Genomic DNA, 20,786 nt, shown 5'->3' on the forward strand with positions numbered 1-20,786 from the left:
TATTATATCGACGCGGATGGCGCCACGAGTTCGCGGTGAGAAGTATCAGTGCTCTACCACTGATAGCGCCACTAGTTCTCGGCGAGAGGTTCCAACGCTCTGCCACAGATGCCGCCACTAGTTCTCGGCGAGAGGTTCCAGCGCTCTGCTACAAATGACGCCACCAGTCCTCGGCGAGCAGTTTCAACGCTCTGCAACAGATGAAGCCACCAGTCCTCGGTGAGCAGTTTCTAGCGCTCTGCCACGGATAGCATCATAAGTTTTCGGTGAGAAGTTCCACCGTCTTGCCATAGATGGCGCCACCAGCTCATCATCCTCCAGTCAGAGCCTTCTGCTTCTTATTTGCCTTGTTCTCCTATTCGCTTCCGGTCTACAATAATTTCTCGACATGAACTGCGTGCGTGCGCGCGTGTGTGTGTGTGTGCGTGTGCGTGTGCGCTTGTGTGCATTTTATCGTTAGCTAAGTAAGTCCTCGTTGTAAGAAAGGGAGTCACACCGAATACCAGCTTCGCTGCTCTGACTCCCTTTCGTTATTATAAAATGATTGTAAAATAGATTAAGAACTGTAATATGTTTAAATAAAAGTACTATAAAACATAATCAAACTGCCTCTTCATTTATTTATTCATTAATCCCTTTCATGTCATCCACTCACACACCCATTCTCATAGTTTTATCTGACTTTCCATTGACTTAAACTACTTGCTAATTGTATCAGGAGAACATGATACTCCTCGAAGAGGTATCTCGAAATTCTTTGTCTGGCTTGTGATTGACTCGTACTACTGAAATTTCGACAAAACGAACTCCTACGTCATGTGCTCCTGATACAAATTTTCGAAATTTTCCGGAAATTTTTCGGGAAAAGTAGTACGAGTCAACGTCAGGCCAGACATTCGAAAGAATACCTCCTCGCACATCATGTGCTCCTGATACAAAATCCGAAATTTTTCGGAAAATTTCCGAAATTCTATGTCTGGCCCGACGTTGACTTGTACTGCTTTTTCCGAAATTTGTATCAGGAGCATATAATATGCGAGGAGGTATTCTTTGGAATGTCTGGCCTGACGTTGACTCGTACTACTTTTTCCGGAAATTTTCCGAAAAATTTCGGATTCTGTATCAGGAGCACATGATGTGCGAGGAGGTATTCTTTCGAATGTCTGGCCTGACGTTGACTCGTACTACTTTTCCCGAAAATTTTCAGAAATTTTCCGGAAAATTTCGAAAATTTCTATCAGGAGCACATGACATAGGAGGAGGTATTTCGTTTTGTCGAAATTTCAGTAGTACGAGTCAATCACAAGCCAGACAAAGAATTTCGAGATACCTCTTCGAGGAGTATCATGTTCTCCTGATACAATTAGCAAGTAGTTTAAGTCAATGGAAAGTCAGATAAAACGGTCGTCGAGATACGTAAAGGATTGCGTCGGGGTAGCGATAGGGATAGGGTTGAAAGGTTTTGAGAAATGTATAAATGAGAAGACGTTTGGATTAAGTTTAAATATATTTTTATTTTCACATATGGTACAATACAAGCATGGTACAATAAAATCATTGCTTTACTACCGCAGCGATGAAGCAACGATGTCGCGAAGTAACGTAGAAGAAGTATGAAGAAAGTCGTCGTGCATCTGTCCTAAACAGAAAGATAGAAATTATTACTTTAAGATATGACAAATTAGATTATGTGTAATATCGGGAACGCATTGACATATTAAAAGCGCCGGAATCGTGACAAAAATGAAAAATCAAGAAAAAACCTGCGGATGGAAGGGGAAATTCGAATGCATTTTAAGCTATGTTTCCGATGGGCTATGATGATGCACATGTGCTTAAATGAAAGCTGGAAGTGTCTAGTTTAGCATCTCCTAAAGTATATCGGATGACAATTGCGAGAACACTTTGAAAAATTAGAAGTCGAAGAATTGTTGCTTCGCTATATTGTCGGCATTCGAACTTCCATACAGCGCCATTCTACGCGGTGGCGAAACGCTCAGACTGTTAGATCCTAAGTCTGCTTACAGGGTTACAGTTGATCGTTTTTACCATAGATGGGAAGATCGTCTGCGGGTTTTACCCTCTGACGATGTTTGCTTACCAGTTTCAGCGGCAGATATACATATATTGGAAATTCTAAGTAAAATTGTTTCTAGAAGTTGCGCGAGACTTTGTACTTGCTTGGAAATTAGTAAACATGTTACGCTATTGCATTTGCAATAATGATAGTGACGTTGATATACATATGTAGATTATATTATATGTATTATAGATAGCAAAGTGGTTAATAAATGACAACGAGAAAGTACGAATGAGAGAGAGAGAGAGAGAGAGAGAGAGAGAATGGATGAGCGAAGGAAGGCGAGAGGATGGAAAAAATAGGATAATTTGTAAGACAATAACGAAAAACTGAAGAATCTAGAACGAGAAGAGGGATGCGCGAATTATAGTTGAAATTCAAAATTCATGGAGACCGATAGACCCGCGTCGAAGTGAAATCGGTTTCGCTGTCGAACTTTGATAACCTGTCGCTCCAAACTGCCTTGTTTCACGTTTCGCAAGAACGTTTTCTTTTCATAGGAAATAACCACTTAGGCGAGTAGCGGCGAGCTCTCGGCTCGAGAGTCGGGCACGGAGTAATTATTACGAGAGTTGCGAGTAATGAATCATCCAAACGGGCTGTTCGAAACCTTTCTTCCTAGAAGAAGTTCGATTCCACGGAATCGTAGAATTCGATGAAACGAAGTTTCATCGTTGTCTCGTTGTCTTATCGTTGCTTCGCATGGATCGAACGCGCGAGTCATCGCGCGAGCGATTTCAGGAGCGACGGCAACGGATCTTGAACTTGGAAGGTTCAAAGATCGCACCCGCGCTTTCCGCGCCGGCGAACCGATCCTGCTCGCCGAGTCCGTTCCCGATAACGGACACCTGTAATCGCGCGCTCGCGATCGCGACGACATTGCAACGACGCGATTGCGTGTGTCGGAAAGTGGGGTCATCGAGCATCGACCTGGATGTCCGGCGATTGTAAGCGTAAAACGCGCGCGTGTGCCCCGTTCTCACGAGCATGTCGGGACACGCCGTTCGCGAAAATGCGGATCGCCTTATGTAAGGAGACATTTCGTGCGCATCACTTCCGGAATTTAACGTGACAAATTGTGTCACAGGTCGCGACACGTTGCACAACGCAACGACCAAGCGATCTCTATTTCGCGCGTATCTCGCGTTTTCGCGCGTACACGCGTGTAATTAATGTTCGCGCGCGTGTCTCTTTCGAGCCGCTTCTGGTTTCGACGCGCGGCTACAGTAATGTCTCTCCAATCGACGCCCGGATTGACCACGAAAATGGACAATTTGGGAAGAGGAGATACGATCGTTCGAGCCTCGCGGTTTATTTTTATAGTTACCGATTGTCGACGACCATTTGAGAAACGAGTTGCGAGCTCGACCGTAGAGCAACGTCTCCCTAATCGACGCTCGGATTGTCTCCCTAACCGACGCGGCGATTGCCCAATAAAAATGGACCGATCGTCCACAATTATAAAAACGAGCCGCGAGGCTCGAACAATCGTAGCTCCTCTTCCGAAATTGTCCAATTTTGTGGACAATCCGAGCGTCGATTGGAGGAGACATTGCTGTATCCATCTTATTAACCGTATTAACCCCGATCCGTAATTTCGACCGATCGGCATCCCGAATTGTCCGAAAATATGGCGATCCGATTCGCAAGAGACAGGAAACGTAACGTTCGCGTTACGTAAAGCGAAAGAGTTACTCAACAAAGACAAACATTTCCTAGGAAGCGGAATGCATCCCGAACCGGGCCGCTCGTTCGATTCGAGCAAGAAGATTGTCTCGTCTTGGTCGAACTCGACGAATTTCACGTCAAGTTTAATTCCCGAAGCCTAGCTTCGCTGGTTCGCGCGAAGCAATTTCATCGGAAATTTTGATAGGCGAACGTCGATAGCCTACGCGATCGCACAACGCATTGTTTGCAAATGACAATACCGGCCGACGAGTAAAACGGCCGACTGGGTCAAGGCGGAAACGCTTCTACGCTTCCGATGACTCGACGCAACCTATGTTGTTCCCAACTTTAGATCCGTGCGCGATCGCATGATCGGGCACCTTTCCACGCGCCGGCTTTTCCAGGCCCTTCGAGACGCGCGATCGCGCCGGTTCGCTTCTTCCCTTCCCGGCGTGGACGAGCCTTGAACCGAGCACGCGGGCCTTTCTAGGATCGACGCGCCGATTTCTTCCACCGTGCATCAACGAACAATGAGATCGTTCCATTGCTCGAAACTCGCGCGCCATATGTTTCTGCAACGAAAGGGCGACTTTTCGCACCACCCTACCCCTCGCTCTCGTAGATCGGACGATTCTCGTAGACGCCGCAGAGCCGAAGCTCTCGGAGAGTTTCGGTCGTCGGTTATTCGAGCGCGACAAATTCTCCCCAATTTTCCTTCGGGGACTGGAGATACGGCAACTGTAAAAATGTGCCTCGAGGCTCGAACGATCGCATCCGCCCTGTCGAAATTGCCCATTTTTATTTGGAAGCCGAAGCTCTCGCGTCGGCGCCCAAAATTTGCAGCCGCGCCCGGGAGATTTCTCGCGGCGTATCCACGGCAAGTTTCGTCGTCGGGCAACGAGAACGCGTACCCCGATGCTGGCTGCCAGAGTCGACGGCGACAACGGGAGCCGATCGTCGGAAAAATAATCCGAATCGATCGTTTCGTCCGCGAAAGGACCGCGACAGGGTCGGCTGTTTCCGGCGCGTTGAACGAACGTTGCGAGAGCCGAACGTTTTCGGGGACGAGACGAACGAAACGACGAACGAAACGACGAACGAAAGAGGGAGAGGGAACGGGGGGCGGTCAGGGTGCGAAGAGTTCGATCGCGCGGTAATTCGATGAATTCTAATAGAAGCGTGTCACGGCTATTAATTAGCGCCGCGGACATTCGAGTAGGGGTGGCCGTAGAAAGGCCTGGTTATAAAAGGGATCGCGGCAAGTTGTTCGATCAGTCTGGTAGTGGTTCATCGTCGAGAAGTCGTCGTGTCAGTGGTGCGAAAGAGCAGATATAGGTGGGTGACCGATCCTCGATTTTCTATTCGTTCGTCGGCGTCGCGGCCCGTGATGGACACGCCGCGACGCCACCTCCGTCGACGATTCTCCGTCCCCGGGACTCCGAAGTGCTTGTGAAACCGTCGAGTGACTCGTCGAAGGACTCGTCGAGTCGTCGAACTCCATGCGACGACGCGATCGAGTTGAGATTTCGCTCGATCGGCCGCGATCGAACGTCTCCGTTTTCAATCGTTTGCCACGCGCCTCGGTCGGGACGCGTCTCCCCGCGGCTTCTGTCCGAATCGCAGGCTCGTGTCGCCGATCGAGAAAACAAGAATCACGATGCGGGATTCTCTCTTTGCTTTCAGAAACGCGCGAAACATGTCTGCTGCTGGGCCGGAAATAGTCGCCGGATCGATGGCGGCCGCCTCGGCCACCGGCTTCTCGGCCACCACCGTCTTTCTTTCCCTTCTGATCCCCGCCGTCGTACTCTACTACATCTACTTCCGCATCTCCAGACGCCACATGATCGAATTGGGCAACAAACTGCCCGGCCCACCCGCATTGCCGATAGTTGGCAACGCTCTCGAAATGCTCGGCAGTCCCGATGGTGAGCGGTGTTCTCGTCTCGAACGCGACGCCTTATCCTGCCGGAAACTTTTCGACTTTCCACCCTTCTCGGCGATCGGGTAGTTCGCTCGCGTTTCATCGAGATAGAAATCGAGATAGAAATAGTTCCGCCGACGATCCCTTATCGACGCACAGATTGCGCACAAAAATGGTCAATTTTGGAAGAGGAGATCCGATCGTTCGCGCCTCGCAGCTCGTTGTTACAGTTCTCGACGCGATTCGTAATTCTAAATACGAACCGCGAGGCGCGAACGATCGCGTCTCGTCTCCCCAAATTGTCCATTTCCGTGCACGATCCGAGCATCGATCGGAGAGACATTGCCGTAACGCGAATCGGAACCGTCTTTAGAAAGTCTAGATTCTGGACGGATCTACGAAATATCCGCGATCCAACGAGGAAAGTGTTTCGGCAAAGAAACGACGTTTAACGCGCTAAAACGCTCGGCGCGAGTTCGCGGTTACGTAAATCGAACGAACAGACGGCCGGACGCGCGGAAGCTACGTATAACCGGTGCCTCCGTTTGTCGCGATCGTTGCAGCGATCTTCCAGAAAGTCTACCAAAGGTCGTACGAGTTCAACGACGTGGTGAGGCTCTGGGTCGGACCGAAGCTGTTGGTCTTCTTGACGGATCCGCGGGACGTCGAGGTGATCCTCTCCAGCAACGTGTACATCGACAAGTCGGCCGAGTACAGATTCTTCAAGCCCTGGCTCGGAAACGGTCTCCTGATCTCCACCGGTAAGCATTATCCCTCGCTCCTTCGAGCTTCCCGTAAAAATCCTTTTTGTCGCGGCGCGGCGACAACTTCCGCTCGGAGGCTCGCGACCGCCCGGCGTTTGCTATCGCTCAACGTTCCAACGATGTTTGCTTCGCAAACCGATTTCACCGCCGCTCCTCGGGAATGCCTTGAAAAAGGAAAACCGGAAAATACTTCGCGTCTCTCCCGGGTCTCGGCTCCCGAGCCCGAACGGCGTTGTTGAGTCCCGCGAATCGCGGGGTGACCCGGCACCGTTCGACTCGGTCTAACGATCGCGCGCGCGTACAACTCGCTATCGTTACTTTCTCGCCGCGTCGAGATATCCTTTTTTCCTACTTAATCGTCCACGTAACAGGGAGCGGCGACACGTAACCGGTCGAATCGGCACGCGTGCATCGATGGGCGCCAAACTTTCATCTCTCGTCCCGACTCTCGCGCGATCTTCGGTTTCCGCTTCTCAGTTTTATCGGTCGTTTTATTTCGGTTTCCGGTCGACCCGACCTGGGAAATCGGTCTCTCTTTTTCTCTGGAAAACCTCGCGAACCAGCCATCGGCCGGTCGCAAAGTCGCAGGCGATCGCTCGATGGACGATCCTTCCCCTCCTTTCGCCTAACCGCGCCGGTTAGGCTTTTTTCTCGTTTTTCTCTCGCGCTGGAAGCGCGTTTTCTCCCGCGTGTCTCCTCGGTCGTTCGAACGACCGCTCGTTACGACTCGCCGCGGCGTTCCCCTTTTCTGCCACCGCTCGGAACCAGCGCGGAACGCGCGCAGAAAATTTCGCGAATACATGGAAAACGGGTGGATCGAGCCGCGAGAGTTACACGCGGCGTGGCCGTGAATTGCAGGTCCGAAATGGCGCGCTCACCGCAAGCTGATCGCCCCGACCTTCCACTTGAACGTCCTGAAGAGCTTCATCGACCTGTTCAACGCGAACTCGCGCGCGGTCGTCGAGAAGATGCGCCAGGAGGGCAACAAGGAGTTCGACTGCCACAATTACATGTCCGAGCTGACGGTCGAGATCCTGTTGGAGACCGCGATGGGCGTCTCGAAGAGCACCCAGGACAAGAGCGGCTTCGAGTACGCGATGGCCGTGATGAAGTAGGTTTCCTGTTTCTCCTATCGTCTCGATTCGCGCGCCTTACGCAAACGCTTTCTTCCATCGGAGAAAGTCGGCTCTCGTTGACGGTGCTCGCGCGTAATATCTCGTACCTCCGCGAGTATATCCGATGCGGTTGCGTAAGGAACTAGAACACGCGGCGGCCGCGTTTCCGCGCGCCTCCGCGAGCAATTTCGCTGCTCGAACGGAACCGATCGATCTGTTCGCAGGATGTGCGACATCCTTCACCTGCGTCACACGAAAATCTGGCTGAGGCCCGACTGGCTGTTCAATCTGACCAAATACGGCAAGGACCAGATCAAGCTGCTCGAGGTCATTCACGGTCTGACCAAGAAGGTGATCCAACGCAAGAAGGACGAGTTCAAGAGCGGCAAGCGCAACCTGATCGACACGAGCGCGCAAAAGGTCGGCCAGCGGACCGTCGTTCCGCTTCGAATTCGCCGCGATCGTCGACGAGATCTGTTTGTCAACGGGGTTCTCTCGTTACAGCCGGAGAAAACGATCGCCGTGGAAGGCGTCTCGTTCGGTCAATCGGCCGGCCTTAAGGACGATTTGGACGTCGAGGACGACATCGGCGAGAAGAAGAGGCAGGCTTTCCTCGACCTCCTGATGGAGGCTGGACAAAGCGGCGTGGTGCTGACCGAGCAGGAAGTCAAGGAACAAGTGGACACCATCATGTTCGAGGTAAGATCGGTTGCTCCTCGATCGCGCGTTCGTCGGCTGGTCGCGTAAACGAGCGCGCGCGCGCGCGCATATCGTTTTTTAGGGACACGACACGACCGCTTCCGGATCCAGCTTCTTCCTCACGATGATGGGCTGCCATCCGGACATCCAGGAGAAAGTGATCCAGGAAATGGACGAGATCTTCGGCGACAGCGACAGGCCGGCCACCTTCCAGGACACCTTGGAGATGAAGTACCTGGAACGTTGCCTCCTGGAGACGCTTCGCATGTACCCGCCCGTGCCAATCATCGCCCGGCAGATGAGCACCGACGTGAAACTGGGTCGGTATCGTTTTCGACTACTCCCGTCGGATCGACGGTTCGAACGACAAGTTTCGCGCTGACTCGAGATCGTTTTATTCGCGATTCCAGCGTCCGGCGATCACGTTGTGCCGGCTGGCGCCACGGTGGTGATCGGCACGATCAAGATGCACCGACAGCCGCACATCTACCCGAACCCCGACGTCTTCAACCCCGACAACTTCCTGCCGGAGAACACGGCGAACCGCCATTACTACGCGTTCGTCCCGTTCTCCGCCGGGCCGCGATCCTGCGTCGGCCGTAAATACGCGATGCTCAAGCTGAAGATCGTCCTCTCGACCATCATGAGGAACTTCCGCGTCAAGTCGAGCGTGAAGGAGTCCGACTTCAGGCTGCAGGCCGACATCATTCTGAAGAGAGCCGAGGGATTCAAGATCAAGCTCGAGCCGAGGAAGACGGTGGCCGCGACCGCTTAAAAGTCTTAGGGAAATTTTTTTAGACGTCGCTGCGTTGATCTTTTAACGTTTATTATTAACTCAGGAGAAAGAATAATATAGAGGGCGACCGCCTTCTATGAGAAAAGAATAATCGAACAGATTTCCTATTTCGCGTCGAAGAAGGTCACTCGGAACGTTTATTATTATTACTATTATTATTATTATTATTATTATTATTATTACTATTATTATTATTATATAATTACTTACGTTGAAATTTATCTCGTACAATAAATTATACGAACTTTCAGCTGCGAAATCTGCATCGCGAAGTTGTCTTATTACCCGCCAATATATCAAATGCTGCCGTTAAAATAGCAAACGTGTGCCACGTATAATTTTGGAGCGGAGAAATGATACGGAAGCGAGAGGAGATAGCGATGCGAAACAAAATTGCGCGATAAATGTAACAAAATGGCTGTTCGAGACCAGCGAGTCGAACGGCACGACGTCGTAGATCTTTTAAAGAACGACGACTACGACGAATGGTCGAGCGATTCGAGCGACAAGGAAATCGAACGCATCGTGTATCCGGCGGATCTGAAGACTCTGCCCCAAGCAGAATGGCACGAGGTCAAGAGGGTTACGATGGAATTGAAGGCCGCGTTGCCGAACTTGAATGCCGCGCGAGTCAGAAGGTCTTTGCCATCGTACCCCTTGAACCCCCTTCGGGGGTGGCCAAAGCGTCGGCCGCGGAACTATTCCTAGTTTAAAAACTTATTTTTGGCTTTAAATCTCTACTTTTCTTACGATCGCTCGACGTATACGATGCTGGTAGACCGCCGCCTATAATTTAAAAAACAGGTAAACAACAGGCTCGTAGCGATCGAACGCTTGGCCACCCCTGACCTAGAGCTACGATCGATCCCACGTACGAACCGATCGAAATTGAAACTGAAAGCGACACTGATCGCGAGCAGACACCGTATACCGTATCACCAAGCGATTCTGCTCGAGCTCGAGGAGAGAAACTTCGAGGACGCGGCTCGTTGGATGAAAGAGCTGTTGAAGATCGACGAAACGATCACCGAGTCTTCGGTGGGTGCTCTGCTATGGAAGAAACCGTCTCTCAAGGATCGGAAGGACTTCTTGGATCGGTTGCAGGAAGGACTGATCTCGTACGAGAAAGCGACGAGGAGGAGTACGTTGTTCTCCGTCGAATTCGGGTTACTTTAACCCGAGACCGTTCCTCGAGACCAACGATTTCGTGTTCTATCGTTGTTTCGACTCCCGTTTGCAGACGATCGCGTGTCTCGAGCAACGGCCTTCTTGGACACCGCGTTGTTCTTCCAGAGGAAAACTTGGGAATGGTGGTGGATAGCCGAACATCTCTACAAGGCAGCCCTCTCGGCCGCGGAGTTGGTCGAGGACGACGATCGTCGGACGATCACCCTGGTCCGATATCTGTACGGGCGATTCCTTTTCCACGAACGTTAGTAGCACGAAACATCGGAGAAACCTTGGACTCACGATTCTTGAAAGCACAGTAATGACTCCCTAACCGACGCTCAGATTCGGCAGAAAAATGGACAATTTGGGAAGAGGAGATACGATTATTCATGGCTTTTATACTCGTTGACAATTCGTAACTATAAAAACGAACCGCAAGGCTCGAATAATCGTATGTCCTTTCCCTAAATTGTCCATTTTTGTGGACAATCCGAGCGTCGATTAGAGAGAAGTTACTGTATAGCGAAAGATTTAGAGACGATTGCGGTAACAGTGCAGAACTCCGGAGAAGCTTTGGTCTATCTGAACGAGGCACGCGAGGCATCCGAAAATAAAACGTGGAACGCTTCGAAAGTGCTCGGAGAGAAGCAGGGCGCGATCTTTCGAGAGTGCAACGTTCTTCTGTACAAAGCTCTGCTGATCCTTGCGCGAAAGGAACGAGCCGACAATCCCGACGCGGCTTTGAGAGCCTGCCTCGAGGCCCTCGAAAGAGCGACAGACGGTAGATCCCGTAGATCGAATCTCGATGTATCCCGAATGTGGTCGAGATCGTTTGAAAATTAATCGAACATCGAACCACAGCCGAAGCCGCGGAATATCTGAACGAGACGCTGCACGAACTCGGCAAGTGTTACATGGCTGTGAACGATGCGAAAAGCGCGTTGAAAACGTTTTCGAAGCTGCTGGCTTTGGCGAAGAGGGTTCCCGATCCTGAAGGTGTTTGCAACGCGCACACGGAACTGGCGTTCGCCTACAAGGTAATAAATCGAAACTTTGGTTCGACGCTATTCGAATCTCCCGCTGCCGATGGACTTTGCAGCGCCTCTAGCGGGGAGACCGCGAAGCTCCTTTCGGGATCCGTACAGCGCCAATTGGTCCGGTGGCGAAACGCTCAAACTGCTGACCAAAATCAGCTATCGGTAATTTTGGCCAGTAGTTTCAGCGTTTTGCCACCGGACGAGTTGGCGCTGTTCGAACGCCGAAAGGAGCTTCGAGATTTCGCCGCAAGAGGCGCCACTGTCGCCCGCATTCGCAGAACGCATGGTCGCCGAAAAATATTAATTAAGGCAAAAATAGGGCATAAAACGATAAACCAAGGGCACGGATTTATAGAGGAGCGTCTGCTGCGTCGATTTCGCGTGAACAAAGCGGCCGACAGCGCCAATTAATCCGGTGGCAAAACGGTGAAACTACTAGCTAAAATTACCGACAGCCGACTTTGACTAACAGTTTGAGCATTTTGCCACCGGACTAATTGGCGCTGTACGAACTCCGAAAGGAGCTTCGAAGTTTCGCCGCGGGCGACGCCACGAGTCGATCGGTGGCGGTGAATTCGAATCGTTTCGAACCGGAGAAAGGAAAAGCGTGCTCTTACATGCGCGTACGCGAACCGGGTCCGGCGGAGGATAAATTTCGCGATCGGATCGAGTTCCTGAAAACGTTTCCTGATTCGAGATTATAAGAATTCCCAAGATTTTCAAAATCCTCGAGACGGTCGCGAGAGCCGCCGCAATCGTTCGAATCGAGGCCGACGCGTTAAGCAGAAACGATTTTTACGTGCGAACAGCAATTGGACGACGATGCTCGCACGGAAAAGCACTTGCGGATGTTACGGGAGACCGCCGAAGAACTGAGTCTCTTCGAGAAGCTCGCCGACGCGCACTATTACACCGGCGAGCACCACCTGAGCAAGGTAAACCGATGAAATGATAACACAACACGTTGCTACGCTAGCTAACTTATTTACGAAAACGTCTACAATGGTACAAAATAGAAGACAAAAACATGGTGAGCTGGGTCGCTACGTGTGAAAATAAAAGTGAAAGAAAAATTAACGAAAATGTTGCGACGATCCGTTGGATCGAGTCGGACGCGCGTCGATACGATAGTACGTATCGACGCGGCTCTTTCCGAGACGAATATACAAAAGAATCGGCATCGAATCGATCGTCGTGTCGACGAATAAGATAAATATAATAATTATTTTATTATACAACATGAAGATTTAACCGCGACGGAAATAATTTGCGACTCGATCCAACGATTCGCGCGCGCGCGCGTTTATGTTCGATCAGGGCAAGCTGGACGTGTCCACCGTTCATTTGGAGGAAGCTCTGAGATTGTACAACGACCTCGACCTGTCCGGTGAAGCCGACCGAGCCAGATGCGTCGCCGGAATCTCGAAGGGTACTGTTCTACAGTTACGAAACTAAAAGGAGAAACCGAACGTGGCTCGACGCTAAAACCACCGGTCCTTTCGCGTGCCGTTCGACGATAGCTCGCCTCTAAAAGCCTCTACGGGAACGTTCGCGACTCTAAAGCTATCGCGTTTACATATATATATATATATATAATTACAATAAATCAATTTATCGTTATTACAAAGCAATCGGCTCGGCTTGCTCGAGATCGCGATCGATACGGCGCTAAGCAAATTCGATCGTTCGCGAAACGACCACGGTGTTTCTATCGTCGTCGTCGACGGGTAGAAGAGCGGGGCTAGCTAGTTTACCAGCTATTCTTTATTCTATGTTACAAATGCACAATTGTATTATAGGTAGATATCGACGCGACGCGAGGAAAACGCGCGCGCGTCCTGCGGTGGGGCTACAGAGCTAGACTTAAAACGTACAAACGGATAGGAATTACGATACGCGACGCTCTATCTTCTCGCCTCGTTTCCCGTACGCGTGTACGTTATCTAGCCGTCTTTCCGGCAAATATCGAAGGACGCGGATGTCGCCAGCCGCGTCCGTGCAAATGAAATCTGTGCCGTCCGCTCGGAGATGTGTCGACGGTTCGATCGCGTTTTGCCGAACTTAACGCGGCTACCGTATGAAATTAAAACCGACCGTCTCACGATCGAGAAGCGCATCTTGCCTCGCGGCTTACAAACTAGAAAAACTAGAAATAATCGAGAAACGAGCGACGAGCGCAGTCGCTGGACCGTGGATTCTTCCGATCGAACGGAAATTTCACGAATTTGATCGCGTTTATGGCATTTACCGGTTCTCCCACCGGAACATTGATCGATCGTCGGCGTTTTCCACGGTCTAGCTTCGACGGCGTGTATCCATTTCGGCGAACGAAACAAAGATATCGTCGAGAACGAAGATGCTAAGAAAGTACAGTTGCAAAAAAGAAAATAGATAAACGCGCGACTACCGCGGTTAGAAAGGAGCGTTAAAAAATTAAACAGGCGTATCGATCGTCGACGAAGGGCGACCGTTCAACGTACGAGCCTGACGCGTTCGCGCGCCTCTGTGTATCCGTAGGACAAGAGAGGATCGAGAAGTACTGGGATCTGCTTCTGCGATGCGGCGCGTACGATCGATCCGCGACCCTGGCGATCTGTCGATGGAAAAGCCTGAGGGAGCCGTTTTGGCACTGGGAGACACGCGGTAATTATGGAAACGACTTTTCGACGATCGCGCGTTTCTCGCGTCGCGTCGAGATCTCGCGAACCGGTTTAACCCTCCGACTTAAAAAAAAAACTGTGCCGATTTAAAAGAAAAAACTCCGCCGTTCTCCCGTCTTGGTCCCGCGACTTCCAATTGTCCTCCGATCGTTTCGGCAGAAGAAATCAAAGCTGAACCGAATTCGAAATTTCGTCTCGAAGCGCTCCCGCTCGAAATTTTGTTCGATCCGAGATTCGAACCGACTCGAAACCGAGATTTCGATGCTCCCCTAGATCGGAAGATCGATATTCCGGGCGAATGGCTCGACGCGATACGGAAGAAACGCGACCGCGCGTCGATACTTTCGATCGGATCTAGTCCCGCGTGATCGTCGTTTCTCTTCGCGGACGCGAATCGCGAAATGCGATTTCAATCTTATGTACACGGCAAACTCGTTTCGCGAACCTCTGTCCCCCGAATGTTTTCTTCGTTTCGTGCGACGTTATATTCTTTATTCTTATAATAATACGTATGCGTGTATACGCGAACGTGCGCTGACTGTGTTGCAAATGGCCACTGCGTTTCCTCCTACAAAACTGACGGATACTCGACGACGATTCCCGTGGGATCGCGAGACGTTACGCGGACGAAACCGACGCGATTATTTTGAGATAAAATTCTTCGAGTCGACGATCCGAACGTGTGAATTGCGGCGCGTACTTGCCCGAACTCTTCTCTTTCGGTTTCAGAAGACGAATCGTATTCGGACACGCGGCACGAAGCTCCGGAAGATACGATCTCGTTTTTATCGTCGTCCTCGCGAAGCTTCGACGACGACGGTCGAGGAGATACGCGCGGCCGCGAATGATCGAAGAGCGTCGTCGCCGGTTTCCGGTTATCGGCTCGACGCCGCAGGTAAGTTCGGGAGAAATTTCCAAGAATCGGAGCTGGATAGAAATGAACGAGAATTCACGAGGACGTAGACGGACAGCGATGGTATGCCGAGCAAACACGATTTTCATACATGTTGCACGATTCTATCGATAAGCAAATCATTTAATTGCTTCAATAACAAAAGACAAGTTTACAATTTGGTAGATCGAAAAGAAACTATTTTGAATATTTTGAATATTTAAAACAATTCTCGCCCTCGAAGGGCTAAAACTTCTTGCATCTCGCATTAAATATCTATAAAATTCGAACGCTATAGACGCGCGTGTTTGCGAACAAGACGAGAAGAGATTGCATGGCTTTGTTGTTCTCGCGGGAATTAGGTATTCTCCTGGCTCCGGACCTGGCCGAACTGGTCGACGATTGATCGTACAATACCCCGATTCGTTTCCCGAAACACTCGAGTCTACTACATTGCACGCAAAAACCTGTACAACTTTCAAATATGTCGTAGGGAACGTATACGTTATACAAGAATATACAAACACGCATATTTATAATGATCATCGATATTCACCGCGGCGCGAATCATTCGTTCGTGTAAAACGTTGTCGAAGAAGAAACGGTGATGTGGGATTCGTTCGAAAATGAACAAGCAACTACTACTGGTTGAAATCAGACTATTATAACGGTCGTACATACGAAACACAAAATGACATCGTTCATAAGAATGATATAAAATTACATGGCGCGAGCTCCGCTGTTTAAACGAGACACAGATCTTTTGGCGCGAACCTCGAAACGAAAAAGTATCGGAGAGAACGAACGGAACAATTTTCGAAGCATTCCCGCGACTTCTTTGAAGTGGACTAACCAACCGTAAATCGTCGTACGAGATGCCAACGATTGTACGTGCTCTATAGTTGGATTCTATTATCCGATGAATTGGGCCAATGGAAATTTAATTGACAGCGATTTATGAAGGATCGATCGTCGAGAAACGAGCGTGCGATTCTCGGGAGTTCGCGTCACCGCCGTTTTGTACTTCTCTTGAAATATTTTCCAACGTCTCCGCGTCGTCGGAGTCGTTTCCATCGGCGACCTCGGTGACGTCTTGTCGCTTCTGGATCTCCGCGCTCGCCAGATCGAGAACTTCCTGCAGAATCTCGGCCGCCACGTCCGCGGAATCGGAAGCTGGCACCGCCGCGATATCTTGGTCACTTTTTTCAGCGCCGCTGCTCGCGCTTCTGTCGGTCTCGTCGGGAGGATTCGTCTCTTCTATGCACTCTACCTCGTCCTTTCGCTCGCATATTTCCACGACGTCGCTCGAATTTTCGTCGTTCGAGTCCAGCACTTCTTCCGTGTCGTTGACACTCGGCCTGTGGTCAGGCTCTTTTTCGGACACCTCCATAACGTCGTCCGAACTACTGTCCTCGTTAATTTCGACAACTACGTCCGCCTCCGCCTCGACGACTTTCTCCCCTTTGCTCTCGTTTACCTCGAGTTTTTTCGAGGAATCTGACCTGTCTTCGGGTTTCTCGGAGGCATCTGGCTCGCTTCCGGGTTTCTCAGCGGAATCTAGCTGGTCCTCGCGTTTTTCAACGGACTCGGACTTTTCCTCGGGTTTCTCAGGGGCCTCTTGCTTATCCTTCCCTTCGGACTTTGTAAAGCTGACCGATTTATTACTCTTTCTCGTGACCTTTTTCTCTTCAGGCTTGCTCGACTCGTCCTTTTCTTCGTATTTCTCGGCAGAATCTTTCTTGTTCTCTTCGGTCGTGGCGGACAAAACAGACTTGCTCCTTCTCGGGCTCTTTCTCTCCGGCGACTTGCCAAGATTATCGGGGGAACCCGCCGCCTTCTCCTTTCCTTCTTCAGATTTCTTATTCTCTTCGATCTTTGAATGCAACACTGTCTTGCTCTTCCTCGTGCTCCTCCGCTCCGGTGAGGAAGTAACCTTGTCCTTTTCCTCGGAACTCTCGGAGTTGTCTCGTTTGTTCTCCTCGAGTTTCCCTAAGCTACTCGATTTACTCCTCCGTGGGCTCGTTCTGCTGGGGGAACCCGTCGCTCCCTGAGATTTCTCGGAAGAATCTAATTTGTTTGTTCCTTCGGCTTTCTCGATCTCGGCTTTTTCGATTTTTCGGCTTTTTCTTCTGACTTTTTCCTCCGCAGGTTTGTCGCTCGATTCCGCCGTTTCCTTCTCGATAACATTCTCTTGGGACTCGTCGGAAGAATCTCGACTTATCTCCACCGACTTATTCTTTTCCTCGATCTTCTCCTCGGGCGTATCGAAACTGTTTAAATCCTCTTTTCCTTCGACTGGATTTTCCTCAGATTTTTCAGACGACTCGACGTCGCTTTTCTCCTTGCTCTCATCTTTCTCGTTGCTCTCGTCTTCATCGGGTTTGTCTTTTTCTTGGTTCGCATTTGCTTCAAGTTTCTCGGAAGAATCCAATTTATCGACATCGTCGTCTTTGTGGACATCTTCTTCAAATTTCTCTTCGCTGATCGTTACTTTCGGTTCCGCTTCGTCGACCGCGTCTACCATCGTATTTTCAGACTCGGCTTCTTTTTCCTTCCCTTCCATTTCTTCTTTCTCAGCGCCTTCGCCGACTTCCTTTTCTTCTTCTTGATCATCTTCAAGGTTGGTTAGCGAAATATCCTCCACGTCTTCCTCTTCAACCTGTTCCGAGACGTTCTCGTCGTTGGTCTTGTCATCGTTGCCGCTCGGACTTCTACTCGCGCGGCCCTGAATACTCTCTTTGTCTTTACCGTCTTTTTCAGTTGGCTGATCGTTATCGGATTCTTTGAAGCGGACTTCTGTATCAACGGTGTCCTTCGGTGCCTCCTCCCCGGGAGAAGCAGCAGTCTCTTCCGCGCGAGAACTTGTCTCAGCGTTGTTCTCCAAGTTATTCGCTTCCAACTCTGTCTCCTCTTCGTCGTCGTCGTCCACGGTGATCCTTATACCTTCCGACTGATCTTCGGATTGTTCGTCTGCTGCTTCGCTCGCGCCCACTGACACCTCCTTCGATTTATTATCGATTTTCAGTTTCTGCAATTCCAACTTCGGTTGCTTGTAATGCGACAATCTATGCGTCAGGAATACGACTTTATTTTCATAATTAACTCCACACTCTTCGCAAGAGTACGTTTCAATCTCTTCTTCGACGGAAGAATCCTTAGACTCGGATTCCGAGGACTCTGTTTTTCCCGACGACTTCTTCGCCAAGGCCGATTTCACGATTTTCTCTCCTTTGTCGGCGGTTCGTCTCGCCACGTTTCTTTTAGGTCTTCCACCTTCGTCGGATGTATTCGTCAGATCGATGATCATAAGTGGATCGTTCGTGAATCTTAGTTTCTTCTTCTTCGACGGACCATCGTCTGTATCTTTCGGAGTATTTTTTTCGGCCAAAATACTTCTCAATCCTTTACGCGCGCATCTGTTCGGTACACGTATCTCGATTTCCGCGTCTGACGCAGAAGATATAACAATTGTCTTGTGCTTGCTTGGAGAACCCTTGTTGGATTCTTTGACGTTGTTGCTGTTCACGAGATAATCGGAATCGGACTTCTGACCAGTACCTTTTCGTTTGCGCGTCTTTCTAGATGATATCCTTACGTCTTGGTCTGAGAGCGATCCCTTCGAGCCACGTTTTTGTCTTTTGCTTGGTATATCGCTGTTGTCAGTATCGTCGATATTCGCTGATTTACTAGAACGTTTCTGACTCAATTTTACGACGCTACTGTCCGAATCCCTGAGTATGTCCCTAAATTCCTTGGGCATCGCTTTTGGTCCTGGTTTTTTCTTGTTTTGATTATCTTTCTCGACTTCGTTCATCTTCTTCCCCTTCTGCGTTGCCGTTTGGCCTAATACATCTTTGAGGAAAACTTTGCAAACTTTTGTTTCGGTCGAGCTCTGATGTACTTCGGTGTCTTTCGCATTGGAACGGTTACTCTCCCAACAGTCGTTACACACGCTCTTCTGACCTGTCCTCTCATTCACACGCGAATCGCTATTAGATTTAACAGGATTATGACATTCTACGCAGAGTTGTTCGTCCGATATTGCAACGGCTTTATTGTTCACTCTATTATCTTGTACTTTAGCTTTAGATCTCGTATATATCTTCATGTTGGAATCGCCGTTTGTATTCACTCTTGATTTCAATGTTGCTTTCTCAGACTCTGTGATGGTAGTTTTGCGACTGATAACAGTTGTTTTGACCTAAAACGATAATAGGGATATTATACTCTGTCGATGGATCGCGATTCGTTATACTTTCTCATCACCTTTGGAAACCTTGAATAATCGATGTCTTTCTCAGTTTTCTTGTCCAATATAGACCCAATTTGATTCGATAAACTTTTTAAATCGAACAACACATCCACCGTGTATCGACAGGACAGACATACAAGAACGATGTCTAATTGAATCTTACCAGCCTATCAGCATTCAATAGTATCAATTTTGAGATTGTATTATTTAATTAATTAGATCGTGTAAAAGCATACAATTATTTCATACCTCAACGTTCACGACTTGTCGTATTTTTTCGATAGACTTAAATTGTAAAGAATCTTCTTTACTAAGATAAAAGATGTATTCATTTTTTGGCATTTGAAAACATAAACTGCAATAGGGTCTCCAATCTTGAGGTTGTTGCTTTAAACTCTTTTTATAGTTTTGTAAAAAGGTACTGCACTGATTTAATTCGTACACACATTTGTGACAAATTTTAGTTTGCGACTTGCTAGATATAGATACCTACAAAAAGTAAACTATGTTTAACACGTGAGTACAAATAATTTTTTAACTATAAGATGCTTAATAATGGCGATAATAACATAAAATTTAATGCGAGCTATATAATGGAAAACTCAGAAAACTCGGTTGTGTGTTTTACATTGTGTGCACGCGTATCGATAAACATATCCATAGAAAACAGAAGATACGGTTGTGCAAAATTAATCTGTTTTATTGTTTATAATTTAGTATATGTACATAAATATTACTTGAGAATATGTGATAGAAACACTGTTTAAATAAGGAGATAACAATAAGAATTTAATTATTGAAGCATAGAACAGTGCTGTGTGTACAAGAAAAAAGTAAACCTGAATACACCTAAAATATTTGGGTGTAAGAGAAAGCAGAGGTTAACGACAACTCTTTCAAAATTTACTAAACCAAAACGTGATGTATTAGTTCTTGAATAAATAATTTAATCAACGGTTGCCTTCGTAGTTTTCTAATAGAAACAAAAGCCGGATGTTGTTGGGCTTCACTCTTAAGAAAAATAATGGAAATACATAAGTAGAAAGTAACGCGTTTCTTTTGTCCAATATCGTAATGATTATATAACGAGGAGATTCAATTATTTCCTTTTTGGTTAAAGAAAATTAGAAAACGTAAAATTCGAATATATCCTGGTGATAGAATATTGTTGTTGCTAATGTGCGTCTTACGCGACGCACGCTCAGATAAATTGAAGCGAATCGAACAAAAAGCGAATGTAGAACCGACTATATGCAAGTATTTGGTAAACTTACCTTAACCAATGAACAAATCTCGAATTGTGTACGAAATTTCTGTATATTTTCAGTGGTAATATCCACGAAAACTCCTTCGTCGCTCGCACAGAGAAAACAATATTGTGTTGGCATACTGGATGTGTATGAGGTAACCAAGAAAAACGTCAATTAACTACGCGTGATGTGCATGAAGCATCCGCAAAAAATTCGGTATTAACTGAACAAAAAAGAAAGCTCGATTTTTCACGGTTTCCCGAATTAAACAACAAATACAATATGACGCATTATATTAACGGTAACGGGCGCGAATTCATGATCATTCATGATGGCGTCGGTTATATATCGATATTATATCGCAACGCAACGTACTTCTCGCATATCTCGTATACATGTATATATACATATACATATACATATATGTATATATCTCGAAACGTTACGTTTGAAAATTACACTGTACTTTTCAAACCGTGCAT

At 48.4% G+C, this 20,786-nt stretch overlaps 3 protein-coding genes across 4 annotated transcripts; 2 read left to right on the forward strand and 1 right to left on the reverse strand.

The window, feature by feature from the left end:
* The first annotated feature begins 4,974 nt into the window (after nt 1-4,974).
* Nucleotides 4,975-9,302, forward strand: Cyp4g15 (Cytochrome P450 4g15). 2 transcript variants are annotated; one of them, XM_033483000.2, is made up of 8 exons: nt 4,975-5,083; nt 5,432-5,673; nt 6,233-6,430; nt 7,292-7,544; nt 7,773-7,968; nt 8,053-8,247; nt 8,330-8,567; nt 8,658-9,302. In XM_033483000.2, the coding sequence occupies exons 2-8, from the start codon at nt 5,445-5,447 to the stop codon at nt 9,020-9,022; spliced, it is 1,674 nt and encodes a 557-aa protein (XP_033338891.2). In that variant the 5' UTR covers nt 4,975-5,083; nt 5,432-5,444; the 3' UTR covers nt 9,023-9,302. The 2 variants fall into 2 exon arrangements, with proteins under 2 accessions (XP_033338891.2, XP_033338889.2); XM_033482998.2 differs by having other exon boundaries at nt 7,773-8,247.
* Nucleotides 9,303-9,439: 137 nt separating this feature from the next.
* On the forward strand, nt 9,440-14,009 carry LOC117227571 (uncharacterized). The gene is made up of 8 exons (XM_033482941.2): nt 9,440-9,681; nt 9,964-10,184; nt 10,284-10,475; nt 10,767-10,994; nt 11,075-11,250; nt 12,060-12,185; nt 12,568-12,679; nt 13,768-14,009. The coding sequence occupies exons 1-8, from the start codon at nt 9,458-9,460 to the stop codon at nt 13,998-14,000; spliced, it is 1,512 nt and encodes a 503-aa protein (XP_033338832.2). The 5' UTR covers nt 9,440-9,457; the 3' UTR covers nt 14,001-14,009.
* LOC117227602 (uncharacterized) lies at nt 12,997-20,668 on the reverse strand. The gene is made up of 4 exons (XM_033482997.2): nt 20,329-20,668; nt 19,304-19,543; nt 19,069-19,221; nt 12,997-19,003 (listed from the first exon to the last, which is right to left on the reverse strand). Exons 1-4 carry the CDS (start codon nt 20,440-20,442, stop codon nt 15,758-15,760), a joined length of 3,753 nt encoding a protein of 1,250 aa, XP_033338888.2. The 5' UTR covers nt 20,443-20,668; the 3' UTR covers nt 12,997-15,757.
* Nucleotides 20,669-20,786: the final 118 nt, after the last annotated feature.

The sequence above is a fragment of the Megalopta genalis genome, chromosome 5, assembly GCF_051020955.1.
Source record: "Megalopta genalis isolate 19385.01 chromosome 5, iyMegGena1_principal, whole genome shotgun sequence".
NCBI lineage: Eukaryota > Metazoa > Arthropoda > Insecta > Hymenoptera > Halictidae > Megalopta > Megalopta genalis.

Bases quoted from the DNA above. Each gene is read 5' to 3' on its own strand.
- Cyp4g15 (XM_033482998.2), top strand. From the start codon at position 5,445: ATGTCTGCTGCTGGGCCGGAAATAGTCGCCGGATCGATGGCGGCCGCC. The intron at 6,431-7,291 runs GTAAGCATTATC...CGTGAATTGCAG, and splicing joins CGGTCTCCTGATCTCCACCG to GTCCGAAATGGCGCGCTCAC. The intron at 7,545-7,772 runs GTAGGTTTCCTG...ATCTGTTCGCAG, and splicing joins TACGCGATGGCCGTGATGAA to GATGTGCGACATCCTTCACC.
- LOC117227571 (XM_033482941.2), top strand. From the start codon at position 9,458: ATGGCTGTTCGAGACCAGCGAGTCGAACGGCACGACGTCGTAGATCTT. The intron at 9,682-9,963 runs GTCTTTGCCATC...GATCGCGAGCAG, and splicing joins AATGCCGCGCGAGTCAGAAG to ACACCGTATACCGTATCACC. The intron at 11,251-12,059 runs GTAATAAATCGA...ACGTGCGAACAG, and splicing joins AACTGGCGTTCGCCTACAAG to CAATTGGACGACGATGCTCG.
- LOC117227602 (XM_033482997.2), bottom strand. From the start codon at position 20,442: ATGCCAACACAATATTGTTTTCTCTGTGCGAGCGACGAAGGAGTTTTC. The intron at 19,544-20,328 runs GTAAGTTTACCA...TACTTTTTGTAG, and splicing joins AGATTTGTTCATTGGTTAAG to GTATCTATATCTAGCAAGTC. The intron at 19,004-19,068 runs GTGATGAGAAAG...TTATCGTTTTAG, and splicing joins ATTATTCAAGGTTTCCAAAG to GTCAAAACAACTGTTATCAG.